The 16,554-nt window shown below is 46.9% G+C and overlaps 2 protein-coding genes across 8 annotated transcripts in view; one reads left to right on the top strand and one right to left on the bottom strand.

The window, feature by feature from the left end:
• LOC135973540 (uncharacterized) overlaps positions 1 to 16,554 on the bottom strand; it is a 904,472-nt gene that overhangs the window by 309,098 nt on the left and 578,820 nt on the right. The gene's annotated exons all lie outside the window — the stretch shown is intronic.
• Positions 1 to 16,554, top strand: part of COL4A6 (collagen type IV alpha 6 chain) — a 192,536-nt gene that overhangs the window by 20,730 nt on the left and 155,252 nt on the right. For 2 of the 7 annotated variants that reach the window (XM_042851067.2, XM_042851070.2), the window contains exon 3: positions 13,177 to 13,292. The exons of 4 other annotated variants lie outside the window; for them this stretch is intronic. In XM_042851067.2, the coding sequence (XP_042707001.2) occupies positions 13,227 to 13,292 (66 nt within the window). In that variant the 5' untranslated portion in view covers positions 13,177 to 13,226. Of the gene's footprint in view, positions 1 to 13,176; positions 13,293 to 15,926; positions 15,986 to 16,554 lie in introns of all 7 variants that reach the window. One more of the 7 variants, XM_065557288.1, reaches the window with a different exon arrangement.

Genomic DNA, 16,554 nt, shown 5'->3' on the forward strand with positions numbered 1-16,554 from the left:
CTAGTGTGCCTTGACACGTTGACCTAAAAATAATCCAGTCTTTATTTAAAATCATGTTTTTTCTAAAGCTGTGTGGTCATAAAAAGTTACAGTCTATTCATTTACATTGGGAGAGGTGTGAGACTTCTCGGGCTCTGGTTATTGGGTATCCATGCATTCCATTATCTGCTCTTGGTAAATCTGAAGCATTAATAAATTCTGACCTATAATATAAGGAAACTGCAGTATAGGGTTGTTTATTTTTCTAGCAAACATTGGTCAGAGAAGGAAGCTGGTGTTCTTGCAGATGTAATGGTTAAAGCACAGGGTTGGGAATCAGGAGAATTGTTTTTTTCCCCCTAGCATAGACATGCTGTGTGATCTTGGGCAAGTCCCTTAAGTTTTATAGGCCTTACTATCACCATCTGTAAAATGGGTATAATATTGCTTATGATCTTCTCATGGGTGTTGTGAGGATTAATTCATTAGTATTTGTATAGGCTTTTATGATCATTGAGTGAAAGATGCTACAGAAGTGCAAAGTATTACTGTTTTTGCTTCAGTTCATTGTAACTGAGGGATCATTTTTGTTGGGTTACTTTAATTCTAAAATTTGTAATATTGGAACAACTGTTTTTGTTTTGCTTTTTAAAGTTTCCTGAAGTGATATTTGCCTCTTCTTCATGTATTTCTAAAAGAATCTCTTGATGCCTCTAATTTATGTGTGACACTACACTCCTGGTTAATTCATAGAAAACATTTACACATCAATCCACATTATTGCAATCTAAGTGTTAGATTTTAATCCCACAAAATGGAAGCAATTACCTTTGATTTTTCTCTTATTCATATGCATTATCCTGAGGTCCCTCCCAGGTGCTCAGATACCATGGTTAGAGGCCTGGTATAAAGCCTGGATCATTGTACAGTGTATATATACAAAATACTATATATGAGTCTAAAGTTTCATAGATTCCAAGGCCAGAAGGGATGAATGTGATCTAGTCTGACCTCATGCATAATACAGGCCATAGAACTTCCCAAAAATAGTTCCTAGAGCATGTCTTTTAGAAAAAACATGCTGTGATGGGGCAGCGTGCTATCCCACACTTCTGCTGTGAACACAGACCTCTCTGAGATCTTCTTGCTTGTAAACACCACGGTGTAGTGTATTTACAGTGTTTTAATCCCTCCACCAATACATAGCAGTGTTGCCACACCTTTACACACCATGTCTTAACTCTCTAACCCCTTCTCCAAAAGGTAGGGGCAGGTGTCTCTACTCGGAGGACTCTAGTTGTCAGGCTCCCCAAGCCTTCCATTTCTCTCCTTTCCCCCCCTTCCCCCTTCTTGTGCCTTTACATATCTTCCCTGCTAATGGGCTAGTTGGCTCATTGAGTCACTAGACCCAATCTGGCCTGTTAATTGGATACCTGTCCAAACAGGGGATCTGTCCAATTAAGCCATCTCCAGAGGAACCTAATTAGTACTAATCGTGACCAGAGTGCAGGCTCAAGTGCTAGCCCTCAGGATTCTGTCACATGTCCAATTTTGAAATAAAAATCGTCAGTGATGGACAATACACCTCAACCCTTGGTAAATTGTTCCAATGGTTAATTACTCTGTGTTAAAAATGTATGCTTATTTCCAGTCTGAATTTGTCTAGCTTCATCTTCCAGCCCATTATTAAGTATTTGTTCCCCATGTAGATACTGATAGACTGTGATCAAGTCACTCTTAACCTTTTCTTTGTTGAGTTAAATAGATTGAGCTCCCTGAGCCTATCACCATAAGGATTTTCTAATCCTTTAATCATTCTCTTGGCTCTTCTCTGAACCCTCTTTCCCAGGATAGAGTCCTGTAAGAATGACCTACATTCTTTGTCCCTAGATGTATACATTTACATTTAGTCATATTAAAACACATATTGTTTACTTGAGCGCAGCTTACCAGGTGATCCAGATCACTCTGCACCAGTGACCTGTCCTCTTCATTATTTATCACCCCCCCAACTTCTGCATCATCTGCAAACTTTATCAGTGATGATTTTATTTTCTTTCGGGTCATTGATAAGAATGTTAAATAGCATAGAGCTAAGAACTGATCCCTGAAGGACCCCATTGGAAACACATCCACACGATGACGATTCCACACTTACAATTACATTTGGAGACCTATTAGTTAGCCAGTTTTTAATCAATTTAATAAGTACCATATTCATTTTTATATTGTTCTGTTTCTTTAATTAAAATGTCATGTGGTACCCAGTCAAACACATTACAGAAATACTAAGTATGTTACCTCAACGCTATTACATTTATCAACTAAACTTGTAATCGCATCCAAAAAAGATATCAGGTTAGCCTGACAGGATCTATTTTCCATAAACCCATGTTGATTTTTACCCTCCTTTAATTCTTTATATCTTTTAATTCTTTATTTTAGGAGCTGGGCCAATATTCCTCTCCCTGCCTGGGAGGCCTGTTTTTTTCTTCGAGTGATTGCTCATGTGTATTCCACAATAGGTGTGCGTGCTCGGCGTGTGCACCGGTGCCAGAAGTTTTTCCCCTAGCAGTACCCGTAGGGGAGTGCCCTAGCGACCCCTGGAGTGGCGCCTCCATGGCGCGGTATAAGGGGCGCTGCGCGCTCCCCCCATTCCTCTGTTCCTTCTTGCCGCCGGTGAAGGTACTTTGGAAACTGCTGTGCTCCAGCTTTCCTGTAGCTCATCCCCAAAACTGCTTGTTCGTTCAGCATATGGTATCTGTAGTTAGTTAGTTAGTTAATTTAGCTAGAGCGCCTGGGCCGGGACATGCCCTGTGGCCTGGGTTTGAAGTCGTGCAACACTTGTAGGCGATCTATGCCAGTGAGTGATCTGCACGCGGACTGTTTACGCTGTTTGGGGGAAACTCATCTCAGCGATCGCTGCAAGATTTGCAAGTTGTTTAAGCCTTGGACCAAGAGAGAAAGGGACATTAGGCTCGGGGCTATTTTGATGGAGTCAGTGCTGACCCCGGCTCCGGTTTGCCGCTCCGAATTGGCACCGGCCACGTGGTGTCAATGCGTGGTGACCCTTCAGCGCCATCGGCACCGCTCCCCGTCCACGGGGCATGCCAAGAAGGCTAGGAAAAGGCCTTCTTCGCCGCAGCACCGGAGTAAACCCGGGACAGAGGCTAGACCCATGTTGGGCAGTCCTTGATCCCCACCAGCCTCTAGGCCTCCGACTCAAGTCGAGTGGAGTAGCCCGGCCCATTTGGAGCAGCCCTCCCCGGATGCCCTCCAACCGGAGGCCCTGCAGGCAGCCTGGGACGTTATGTCCATGCCGGAACCAGGAGCACCGCCAATGTCAGCCCCGTGCTCCAGAGGCAAGCCGCTGCTGGGATCTCCGCAGTCACCCCCGGCTCAGTACCGGTCTCAGTCGAGGGAATGTTCCCGATGCCGTTTGCTGCCCAGCGACCATTCAGGGCAAAGTCCACGTGGATCGCCCTCGACGCCCACCAGGCTGTCTGGTTGGGTTCCGTCTGACCGAGACTCTCGGCATCGCTCCGCCTCGAGGAGCAAACATGGACTGGACCGAGGCAGACGATGCTATAGGTCCTCGTCTCGGAGGGGCTATCGCAGCTGGTCATGGCATGAACGTCGACGTCGTTCCTGTTCGTTGTCCCACTCCAGGACCCCGCCATAGCACTGCCTCCGCAGCCCCGGGTGTCGATCACTGGCGTCTCGCCGTCGCGGGTCCGCCCGCCGGAGGCGATTACAGAGCAGCTGTTACCGACAGTACCGGTCCTCCACGTCGGGATCGCGGTCCTGTGGTCGGCATCACTCCTGGCGCTGCCGCTCTTGCTGGTCCAGGGATAGCGGCAGGTCGTGTGTCAGCCCGGCCTCCCTTTGTAGTCGTCCATCAATGGCCCAGGCCAGCCCAAGTTGAAGGACTCCCTCCAGGAGCATGACAGGAAGGAGTTCAAAGCACTGGTGGAGGAGGGCACAGTGGCTGCCAGGACAACCCTGCAGGCAGCTTCAGATTCAGCGGACACAGCCGCGCGGTCCATGGCCTCTGCGGTGTCCATGAGAAGGGTGTTATGGCTCCTGCTCTCTGGGCTGCCCAGCGAGGCGCAGACCTCCCTGCAGGACCTCCTGTTTGACGGCAAAGCTCTGTTTGCGGAACAAACGGATACAAAGCTGCATGGCCTGAAAGACTCCTGCATGACTCTCCAGACTCTGGGTCTCTATGTTCCGGCTCCGGCTAAACCTAAGTTCAAGCCGCAGCAGACTCCTCCTCAGGCCACCCATTCAAAATACGAGATCGCTTATAAGAAGTCACGTTATTTTGAGATGCGCCCATCTCCCGGGGCTACACCCTCCAGTTTACTTCCTCCCCGCCCAACCACTTCCCATCCCCGTCCCTCCTGGGGGACCCCTTGCATGAGGCTCTGCTCGAGCAGGAGGTGGGGCAGCTCCTGGGCCTAGGAGTGGTGGAAGCGGTCCCGGGGGAGTTCAAAGGCAAGGGGTACTGCTCCCGCTATTTCCTTATCCCAAAGGCCAAAGCGGGGCTCAGGCCCATCTTGGACCTGCGAGGCCTGAACCAGTACATGGTGAAGCTCAAGTTCTGCGTGGTCTCCCTGGCCTCCATCATCCCCTCCCTGGATCCCAGGGACTGGTATGCCGCCCGCAGGACGCATACTTCCACATTCATATATTTGAGGGGCCCAGATGCTTCCTCCATTTCACGGTGGGGCAGGAACACTACCAATTTACGGTCCGTTTGGCCTGTCCACTGCCCCCAGGGTATTCACGAAATGTATGTCAGTGGTGGCAGCCTACCTCAGGCGCCGGCGGGGTCCAGATCTTCCCCTATCTGGACGACTGGTTGGTCAAGGGCAGCTCCCGGTCGCAGGTGCGGGATCACGTGGTGCTCCTGTCCACGTGGATCACTTTGGGCCTGTTGGTAAATGACACCAAGTCAATGTTAGTCACAGTACAACACATAGAGTTTATCGGGGCGGTCCTGGATGCCTTGTCGGCCAGAGCCTCCCTCCCACCGGACAGGTTCGAGACCCTGAAGGGACTCATCGACACGGTCACAAGATTTCCGGTGACAACAGCCAGAGTGTGCCTCCAGCTCTTGGGTCACATGTCGGCGTGCATGTATGTGGTCCGTCACGCCAGACTCAGGATGAGGCCCCTCCAGCTCTGGTTGGCTTTGGAGTTCTCCCAGGCCAGGGACAGGATGGACAAAGTCATCATGGTGCCCGAGCCAGTGATCACCTCCCTACAGTGGTGGTCCTCCCCGAGGAACATGCTCCAACAGGTCCCGTTCAGGGGCAGGGCCCCGTTGCTGGAACTGATGTCCGAGGCATCGGACCTGGGATGGGGGGCCCACGTGGGGAACGTTCAGACCCAAGGTCTGTGGTTGGCTCAGGATCTGTCCCTCCACATAAACGTCAAGGAGCTCAGGGCGGTACAGCTGGCGTGCACGGCCTTCTGCTCGCACCTGGAGGGCCGGGTGGTCAGGGTCCTCACAGACAACATGGCCTCGATGTTCTACATCAACAGGCAAGGCGGAGCCCGATCCTCTGCCCTCTGCCGTGAAGCCCTCAGGCTGTGAGACTTTTGTATAGCCCACGACATCTGCCTACAGACCTTCCATCTGCCGGGCGCCCAAAACGCATGGGTGGATCCCTTGAGCGGGGACGTCTCCTCTCAGCACAAGTGGTCTCTCCACCCAGAGGTGATGCACAGACTTTTTCAAGTGTGGGAAACTCCCCAGGTGGACCCATTTGCGACTTGGCAGGACTGTCGCTGTCCCTGGTTCTGCTCCGCAGGGGGGATGGGACGGGGCGCTATCTCCGATGCCTTCCTCCTATCTCCTATCCTGGTCAAGCCAGTTTCTCTATGCCTTTCCCCCGTTCCTGCTGATCGGCAAGGTCCTGGAAAAGATAAAGATGGACAAGGCCCGGGTCCTTCTGATTGCCCTGGCATGGCCCAGGCAGCATTGGTATGGGACCCTCCCAGGCCTGGCGATCGCCCCGTCGTGGCCATTTTGCCGTCCCGCCTGGACCTGCTCTCCCAGGACCACGGCTGCCTCCTCCACCCCAACCTAGAGGCACTCATGGCTGCTCAGTGGTTAGGTAGGGAGGAAAGGACATGCTCAGAAGGGGTTCAGCGCGTCCTCCTAGAAAGCAGGTGGCCCCCCACGCACCGAGCCTACTTGGCAAAGTGGTCTTGGTTTTCCAGATGGGCAGACGAGTGGGGCGTTTCCCCGGTGGCCGCCCCAATCCACCTTATTCTGGACTACCTCCTTCACCATAGAGCCCAGGGCCTGGTGCCCTCAACAGTCAAGATGCACCTGGCGGCCATATCGCCTTCCATCCTCCGGTGCAGGGCCACACAGTATTCTCCCATGCTATGACTGGCCGATTCCTTAAGGGGTTGGATCATCTCTTCCCATATGTTAGGCCCCCAGGCCCACAGTGGGACCTAAACCTGGTGTTGGCCCATCTCACGGGGCCCCCGTTTGAGCCGCTAGCCACGTGCTTCTGGTCACACCTCTCGTGGAAGGTGGCCTTCCTGGTTGCGATCACGTCGGCTAGGCGGGTCTCGGAACTCAGGGCCTTGACCTCCAAGCCCCTACACAGTGTTTCATAAAGATAAGGTCCAGCTCCATCCACATCCTTTGTTCCTCCCGAAGATGGTCTCCACCTATCACATGGGTCAGGACATTTTTCTGCCGTTCCTCTGCCCCAAGCCCCATGCATCCAGTGAGGAGCGCCGCCTCCACACACTGGATGTGAGACGGGCTCTGGCTTTCTACCTGGAGCGGACTAAGCCGTTAAGAAAGTCCTCGCAACTGTTCATCGCCTCGGCCGAGTGCATGAAAGGTCGGCCGATCTCCATTCAGTGGCTCTCCAACTGGATCACCTCGTGCATCCGTACCTGTGATGACCTGGTGGGAATCCCTCCGCCACCAATTGTGAAGGCACACTCGACTAGGGCGCAGGCCTCGTCGGCTGCCTTTTTGGCCCCTGTCCCCATTCAGGACATTTGTAGGGCTGCCACGTGGACTTCAGTTCACACGTTCACCTCGCATTATGCGATTGTCTCTTGGACCAGGGAGGACGCCGGGTTCGGCAGAGCCATTCTCCGTCCTGAGAATTTTTGAACTCCTTCCCACCTCCAACAGATATAGCTTGGAATCACCTATTGTGGAATACACATGAGCAATCACTCAAAGAAGAAAAGACAATTACCTTTTCCGTAACTGGTGTTCTTCTAGATGTGTTGCTCATATCTATTCCACATCCCGCCCTCCTTCGCCTCTGTCGGAGTTGTCTGGCAAGAAGGAACTGAGGGTGGGGGGAGCACACAGCACCCCTTATACTGTGCCATGGAGGTGCCACTCCAGGGGTCACTAGGGCGCTCCCCTACGGGTAATGCTAGGGGAAAAACTTCCAGCACCAGTGCATGTGGCGAACACGCACACCTATTGTGGAATAGACATGAGCAACACATCTCAAAGAACACCAGTTATGGAAAAGGTAACTCTCTTTTCTTCTCTGTCCCCTCTTGCTCTCACCAGGGGATGGCTTGCTCTGTCTCCCAGCTGATCTGTGGCTTATTTGGCCAGCATTCCCATTAGTTGAGGAGGAGGGAGGCCTCATCCCCCTCTTAATTGGGCAGGAGACTAGGTATTGTGAAGATGGGAGTTTGAGGGTGAGGCAGTGCCAGCATGCCAGGAGAGGGCTTCTGCTTTGCTCCTACCATCTCATTTATGTGTGTGTGTGTGTGTGTGTGTGTGTGTGTGTGCGCGGGCGCATTGGGGCGGGGCTCAGCAGAATTCTGATTTTAAAATTAATATTTTCCCCGTCGTGTATGAAAGCGTGATTTGGTGTAAAGCCTTTATTTCTATAACACAATAAATATGAAGACTTCTATGGGAATTTGGTGCAGAGGAGCAGTGCTGGTTTTGTTTCCTAGTGCAATAACAGCCAGAGCTGACTTTTCAATCCATTCTTATTTCCCTGGTGTGTCTCTATTGAGCCCAATATGTTTTACAAATGACTATCTTAACCACAGCTTAATGCATTATTTACGCATTTTTGTACCATCTGTTTGCAGTCATTTAATTTCATTAAACAAAAGCTTGATCTCTTTACAAGTAAATGTAGTTTGCTCGAACCCAGCGTTAATTAATAAACTCTGGTGCTCTGAGCCTCCATGGATCATAGCTTTTGTTAAGACACATTTTGCAGCCAAGCCTTCAGTGGAACACTGTGTCACAAGTACAGTATCTGTAGATGAGGGAAAACTCATGTAGTCTTTTGTTTGGTCTTCTGTGGAATTCAGCTTACAAATGTTGTTGCAGAATAACCTTTCATCCTAGTTGCCGTGTCCTGTACCACAAAAGAATCTGCAGAATGGCAGGATAAGGGCTCAGTGATTCAACTGGTCTCTAGTCTGAGACTGCTGTTTGACTCTGAAAAGAATTCTGAGGAGTCAATATTCAGAGCAGTTTATGAGTTAAACACCTAGCTACGGGTCTGTTTCTTTTACTGAGGCATGGGGGTTCTATACCAGTACTAGCGTGAGTTACTCTAGGTGCAGTGTCTGGGAGCATGGATCACTCTGTGAAATGGTTGCCTTGTGCCTTAAGGAGAAAACAGTACCTTCTCGGAGCATGATCCTCAACTGCTGAGCATCTGTTTTCAGTGGAAGTTGGGACCACTCCGGTCCACACCCTCCAGGGCGCTCAGCATTCAGACGGCTCATGTGAACTCTTTTCTGGTTATATAAAGTATTTGTGAAAGTGTGTGTGTATGATTTATATAGCAACATGCCTCCCCTCCCCCGCAACAAATGACACATTTTGGAACCTCACCCTGTTGGCCATCCTGCTTCCTCGAAGTTATGGTTTATATTGTTTTGGTGCCTAGGATCCCATTGTGCTAGGATGTATAATCAAAGTGGTATTATTTGTGGCACTTCTTGTGCCAGGATGTATACAACTTTCTCTGATTGATTTCAAATCAGCTTGGTGATAACAGTTCTGTTCTGTCTTTCCCTTTAAACCGAGATGAGGCCTGAGCTATAAGTTTTGCATCCAGGTCCGAGCTTCCCCAGTAGGTCCATGAGTGTTTAGATCTAGGTTTTTGGCTATTTCTAATTCTGAAGTGATAGATGTAATGCACAGGTGGTGCTAATTAGCTACTTGGGAAGAGTCTCTAAAAGCAATTGTCCATCTCTCTAAAGATTGCTCTTCCTGTTCTGGGTTGAGATAAACTTTGCAGCGGTATCGTGAGCTCACAGTGCAGCTGTGCTTTCTACCATTGGCGTATGAACAAACAAAGAGAATAATATTTTGTTATCAGGCTGGTTGTTGGTGCGATAGCTCAGAGAACAAATCTTTTGAAAATCCTAGGAATAGTTTCCTTCTTTTCCCTGCAGCAACATAAAAGATAAGCTTTGGTTTCCCAACCAACAGCAAATTATTTCACTTAATCAGGCTTTTCTCCCTCTGTGTAGCCAAGAAATTCAGGAAACCAATCTGGGACCAGAAAATACATCTCAACACCCGCTCAGGGGACAACACTCAATGTAAACACATACCCCTCTCATGAACAGGGGGAAACTGACTGAGATTATTATCCTAATTTAGGATGATAATATTAAAATCTCCAAAGCTTTTATAGTTGGCTTAAGTGAAATTCTTTCTTTTAATGTTTAGCTTTGAAATCTGACACTTCTCCTCCTCCATCCCCCCAGTCCTAGGTTTGAGAGGGACAACAGCGTATCTAGAGGCGAAGCAAGTGTTTCATGGTAAATTTGGCATTCTAAGCCTGATCCAAAGCCCACCTGAAGTCAATGGAAAGACGTACTTGAATTCAGTGGACTTTAGATCCTTCCCTTTGTGATGGATAATGCAGAGAGCGTAGGAACATGCTCTCCCTCAGTTTCTCTTGTGAGCATGGCATCTGGTGAGTGCATAAGGGGCCAGTACAAAGGGGAGCAAAGGTCACCCACCATATAGCTTTTTTTCCTTACTCTTCTCCCTGGCAATGATACTGATTGATGCAACCTTCCCTCTGGTTGAGAGGCAGGCAGTAATTGGCTCATAGGAAGTATATGGAATGGGTCATGTCACTTTTACTATATACATTGGGCCATATTCCTCTAATGCCTCAGGCAACCCCAGTGGGTTCTATCTAATGTAATCTATTTACAGGGCTCCAACACCAAGGTGTTCGAGTGCCTGCGATCTCCATGACTAGGGAGCAAGGGTTCAGGACAATTACTCAGATTGCAAAACATGATGCAACTGCTCCTGGGTGAAATAAAATTGTTTGATTACTGAGAGATGAGGTAAGTGTTATTTCATAGCAATGCAGTGTGCATTTATACATCAGGACCATGCAACCTTAGCATTGTATGCTGGAGCATGCTTAGAAATATTGCACAGCAACTCAGGACAGAAAATGAAGTAACCCATCTTCTCTGATTGAAATGGGTGTGTGTGTGAATATGATTACCTGTACTGGAATGTGGCTAGGACTCCAAGGTTCACCCCTACTGTTACAAATAGTGTCAAGGGATTCTTAATGACTCCAAGTTGTCAGGACTCCTGTTTTACGTCTCATCTGTAAGAAGGGATCACCCAGCAGCATACCATGCTGGGGTACTGGTTCAGAACAGACTCCGATGAGTGCTTCCTACTGAACTACCAGCACCACTTCCTTCAACGCTCAAGTGTTTCTTGGATGTTTCCTATCCAACCATTGACCCAGCTGTACCATGCTTAGGTTGGGATTTCTGATGGGGATACATGCACAAGGGTTTAAAGCTGCAGGTATATGGGGATATAATTTCTCGTGAAAGATGCATTTTCCTGCTTTAAAAGCCAAGGATTGTGTAAATTTAATTTTCTATAACAAAAACAAAATAATGTGTAAGGCCTAACATACAAATCCTTGGTGTCCTCAACAACTCCCCAATGGACAATAAGTGCTTAACTGTAAGTGCTTCATCCTTGAGCACTAAAATAGTACTATGGCCTTTGGTTAAATTAGAAAACAGATTGCTGCTAGTAGTTTCAATGGAAAATTTCAGATGACACAACTTCAGCTAGCTGTTTCTTTTTTTACATTTCACTTGCATAACCACTTTACTATAGGCAAGAAGCGAGACATTTACAATAAAGTTCCTTCAGTAGCCCCCCTCCTGAGTTAGTCAGTAGTTGCATACGGGGTTTTTGTTTTTTGGGGTTTTTGTTTTTTTGGTTGCTTTTGTTTTCTGTTTGGTTGTTTTTTGCCATCTTGGGAAAATGTGTTATTTAAAATAATAATAATTCTTCCAATCTTGATTTCTTCAAAGATGTCACCTGAGCTTCCACTGAATCATTGTATGTCACCTACATACACATACTTGGCACATTGACACATGCAGACTATTTTTGCATATTATCAGTACATGTTTTTCACTGTTTAATATCACTGTGCAGCTTAGAAAAGAAACGACTAAAGGGGGATATGGTAGAGATCTGTAAAATCATGAATGGTGTGAGGGAAGTGTTATTTACCCCTTCACATAAAACAATTAAATTTGTAGGCAGCAGGTTTGAAACAAACGTAAGGAAGTACTTCTTCACAAAATGCACGGTCAACCTGTGGAACTCATTGCCAGGAGATGTCTTGAAGGCCAAAATTATAAATGGGTTCAAAAAAGAATTAGATAAGTTCATGGAGGATAGGGCCATCAATGGCTATTAGCCAAGAGGGTCAGGGATGCAATCCCATGCTCTGGGTGTCCCCTAAACCTCCAATTGTTAGAAGCTGGTACTGGACGATGGGGGATGGATCACTTGATAATTGCCCTGTTCTGTTCATTCCCTCTGAAGTATCTGCCACCAGCCACTGTTGGAAGACAAGATACTGGGCTAGATGGATGATTGGTCTGGCTGAGTATGGTTATTTTTACGTTTTTATGTTCTTATCATTAGCATGTTGGTTTCCCTCCGCAGCCACTTTTGAAAACTGAAAGTGATTAGGGCTATTAACATGCAATTCAAAGAAAAATCCCCAGAATTTTCTGAGTGCAAAAATGAAACAAACACAAAATTTCTATTTTTTTTTATTGTGTATATCATGGAAAAGTATGGAATAGAACTTTAATGGTACATTATTTTTAATGTTTATATTTGCTTAATTTTTGTTTTTCTGTTTCTTAAATGCACTTCCAAACATGAATGCACTTTATTTAATGTCACATGTTGGCTTTTAAAGGTTGAGTGCTCTGTGTTTGGAAGAAATCAAACTCTCCCCTTCCCCCACGCCACAACTTACAACCATTTAAATCACCTAGGTGACTGTCCTGGCATGGTTAGATATAAATATGTGCTTGTAGTCAATGAAGTTTTGGATACTCGCCAGGTCAGATGTCTCTAGGAGGATGGACACTGAATGCAGTTCCATTACTGAACCCCCAAGCAGCTGGCTTATACTTCAGCCTTCCATCACAATTAGCTATAAATATGAAGTCTGACTATACAGTTAGCTTCACAGCCTGGTAACAGGTTCAGTTTCCCACTCTACAGTAAGTATTTGGTTTCTGTTTGACAGCTATTTTAGAAGAACTATGTTAAACTTCACGTGCTGTTTCATGCATCTTTGTTAATCAAGTTTGGATACCACTGATGCCAAAACAAAGGCGCACAGGTCTCTGACTGTGCAGTGTGGAAGGGAGGAAATCTGCACAAAAAGCTCTTGTGGGCTATGTGGAAGGTGAATGTGGGTTACGTGGGTGGTCCTGTCTGCTGTATAACAGTCTTATTGCCCTTCCATCCTGCAAAATAGCCGTGCAGCGAATAGACAATATGGGCTATTTAGGTGGGGCCAAAATTGGAGGGAGGAGCTGCATTTTGTCATTTCCCCTCCTCTCCTCAGACTGCAGCCAAACCCCAGGAAAAGTCAGTGGAAAGTTAACACTGCCTGATGCAGCACTGATTCCTTCTGTACACTCAATAATTCCTCTGTCTGGAGTCATGATATGCATCCAGAGCTGCTAGCCAGGGGCAGCATAGTTGCTAGGTCTACTTTGTGGGAAGAAAGCTGCTGGGGAGAAGGGGGGATGCATCCCTCCACACAGTTAGACAAGATCTGTGAGACTGGAAGCTCCACCCCCATTCACTCTGTAATCCTTCTACTCCCATAGGCTGGAGGAAGAATACTCAGAAGTGCATTTATTGTGGAGATGGGGAACGTATGAACCAAAGTCTGTTTGCTGAGATATACAGCACGAACCTCAAGGAATTAGTGCTGAGATCTAGAGTAAGTTAACTTTCTAGGGGGCAGAGGGATAGATGTAATATCAAATCACTGAGGCTGGCAAGACTTTGCTTCTTGAAGGGTTTTATTTAATCTACTCTTGGGGGAATTCTGCACCAAAAAATTAAAAATTCTGTGCACAATATTTTAAAATTCTGCAAAATTCTGCATATTTTATTTATGAAAATAACACAATATAATCATGCCAGGTTCAATTATTTTGGTAATTTATTTCAAAATACTGGTCAGCAAATATGTCTATAACAATACAGGCAACAAAAAAGATTCAGGAAATGTTTGTTGACAAAGCAATTTCTTACTAGGCATATTAATACAGAACTCTGAGTAATAATTCATTTACACTACAATACAGAAATGCATTTCCTGCACCCCTCCGAAGCAGTGGAAAGGATTGGGGGAATTAGGGGTAATGGAGGAGCAGAGGGAGAGAGAAGTAATTGCTGGGCAGAAGCCTGGGAGTGAACCTGGAGTGTTGTTGGATGTGGATGGGAGAAGTATGGAACAAGTTTTTGGGAGTGGGAGGGATTGTTAGGTTGTTGGGGCGCCTCCCCCATGCAGACCCTGGCTGACCCCTAGCATCTCCCATTTAGTCAGGCACATCTGTCCCTGTCCCAAGGTGTCCCATCTCCCCATCCTCGTGTTCCTGCACCCCCATTCAGTAAACCCCCACCCCCTGTCCCCATGTGGCTCTGCACCTCTACTCCCATTCAGCCCCCACCCCAGTCTGTCCCCCCCCGCTAGCCTTTCTGAACTCCAGTCTGTGTGACCCCCCCAGAAGCCCCGTTTGCCCCACTCCCTGTCCCACCCCACATATCCCATGCCTTCTCACCTGGCCCTGCCGGCAGGACGCTGTGAGGAATACAGCCTCTCATCCTATCAGCTGCTACAGATGGAGCTGACTGCCCTCTGTTTTGATGCCACAGCAACCCCGATGGGCAAAAGGTGCAACTGCAGCAGCTCTCTGGCAGAATGTATTTTCTGTGGAGAAAAAAAATCTGTGGGGGACGTGAATTCTGCGCATGTGCAGTAGCGCAGAATTTCCCCAGGAGTATTAATCGTAAGAGCTGTTACTTTAAATTTAATTTAACAAGAGCCTCTTCTTTAATCCTTAAAGACCCAAGAGTGAGTTTAATACACCCTTATAGAATTCTAAAGGAATGACTGGGACCAGAATAAACTCCTCTCTTGTCTCTCTTCATTCTTTCCTCCTCTGCCTCCATGTTGCCCCCTCCGCTCTAAACCGAGAACCCTCTTACCTCCTTTAATGTCTTTTGCCCACCCCATGAACAAGTGCCTGAAGTGGACCTCTGCCAATGGAGAACATGCTTCATGCTCCCCACTGGCTAGCTGCTTAGAGTAGCTTTAGGGCTCTACACCAGGACCATATCCAGCCAAAGCTTCTGCCTCATGCTGCTTCTCCTCCTGCAGCATGGAGCAAGAGGGAAGGCCAGGGAAGGAAATGGTTCCATCCAGAAGTCCTGACCCTGGCCCCACTTCCCGGCATGCAAAGAGTCTTGTCTGTGCCAAGGATGACACTCCCTACCCCACCCCCAGATCAGGAAACTGGCCAGTCCTGAATGTGTTAGACACCCAAGGATTGGACAGTACCAAAAGGGTTAATATCAAAACATTATTTCAAATGTTCAGCATTTTTCTTAGTCCTGGGCACTGAGTTTATCTTTGTCTTTATGAAAACTGGCCATGAACAGCTGAATATATCCAGTCTGGCTTTTGGAACTGGACTATTGAAAACAGAGAGAGTCATTTAAACTCCTGCATGATGGGATTGTTGGAAAGGCAGGAAGTTTGCATTACAGATGCTGTCAAAACCTAACTTTTCACCAAGCATTTTGTTCTTTAATCTGACATGAAAATGCCTTGAATGGTGCAGGCAACATTTTTCAGTTAAAGGGACACTGCCAAGGTCAAGACCTGCATTTTTCCTCCTCCCAACCAGTGCTATAATTTATTTTTTCTTTTCAAATGAATGCACTCTCTCCCCCTTTCTCTCCCTGACCTCCAAAAATAGACTTGCCTCTGAGAGCTACGCACAGTCTCACAAATCCCACTGAAGTCAATAGGGTTGAAGTCAAAGGCCACATCTCAGGTGTGGGTCTTGTGAAACCAGCTCAGCAGGCAGGACACATCAGTATTTAGCAAGCAGTCAAATGGGGGGGAGGGGCATGATTAAGGAAATGGATTTCAGTTTCCTGGTTGCAAAGACTAGTTATAAACAACATACGGAGGAGACAGACATTTATTTAAACTGTACCAAGATGAGTGCTCACAAAAGGTTGCCAGACTAACAGCTCTGGAAATTGGAATCCTCTATTCACTGAACACATGTGGGCAGTGTCAGTTTATCCTCAGTGTATTTCACACCAGGCCTAGACTGAACTCTGCTAGAAGTGAAATGGTAATTCCATCTCAATGCTCATTCAGTCAGTGGCTTGCGTGTTTATTGACTCTGTGAACAAGAAAGCCAGTTATGGATGATCTGTGATATGCGCGCCTGTCACACTCAACTCATTTCACATAGATAGTAAAGACTGACTGTTGATTTGGGTGCAATTTTGAACTCTAAGGGCTTGTTTTTTGTGTTTTTTTTTAACTCAGGGAATCTGTAATGGACTACAAGCCTGGCAACTCTAGTTCAAATCCGAGCCAGGTCGTTGGTGAGTTGTGACCAAATCTTTCCCATCTGATGGCTGTTTGGTGGTCTATATAAAATGAGGTGGTAATCACTGGACTGTGAAATTCAAATTCCATGCTCTGTTTGTAGAGTGCATTGAGCTCTGAGATGACAGGCACCATAGAGGTGAAGAGGATTTGCAAGGGACAGCAGCAGTGTAGAAAAGTTCTGATCTAGAAATTTCAAATGATCTTTCAGAAGGATGCATGCATAGTACCGCCTATAGACAAATATAGTGGTGTTTTGTGCATTAGTTAACTAAGTTTATGTGCAAAGTCACAAGTTCTTCGTGTTTCAATCTTTTTCTCTTTATTTCTATTCTCTTGTAGCAATTTTTACAAGGCACAAAGTCAGAGGTAGTGTACAATATCCAAGCTGTGAGGTGCCCTACCTCTCTTTCTATTTTATTCAGAGGATCTACTGACCCACGAGTAATGCTGAGGTCAGATATCTGGTATGTTATTTAGATCTGTTAAGAGATTAGTTCTGATTGGATAGAAATTCCACACAAAAGACAGCATGTGCTTTTATTGTAGTTACTAAGATTAAGGG

Source organism: Chrysemys picta, chromosome 9, assembly GCF_011386835.1.
Source record: "Chrysemys picta bellii isolate R12L10 chromosome 9, ASM1138683v2, whole genome shotgun sequence".
In the NCBI taxonomy this organism is placed as follows: Eukaryota; Metazoa; Chordata; order Testudines; family Emydidae; genus Chrysemys; species Chrysemys picta.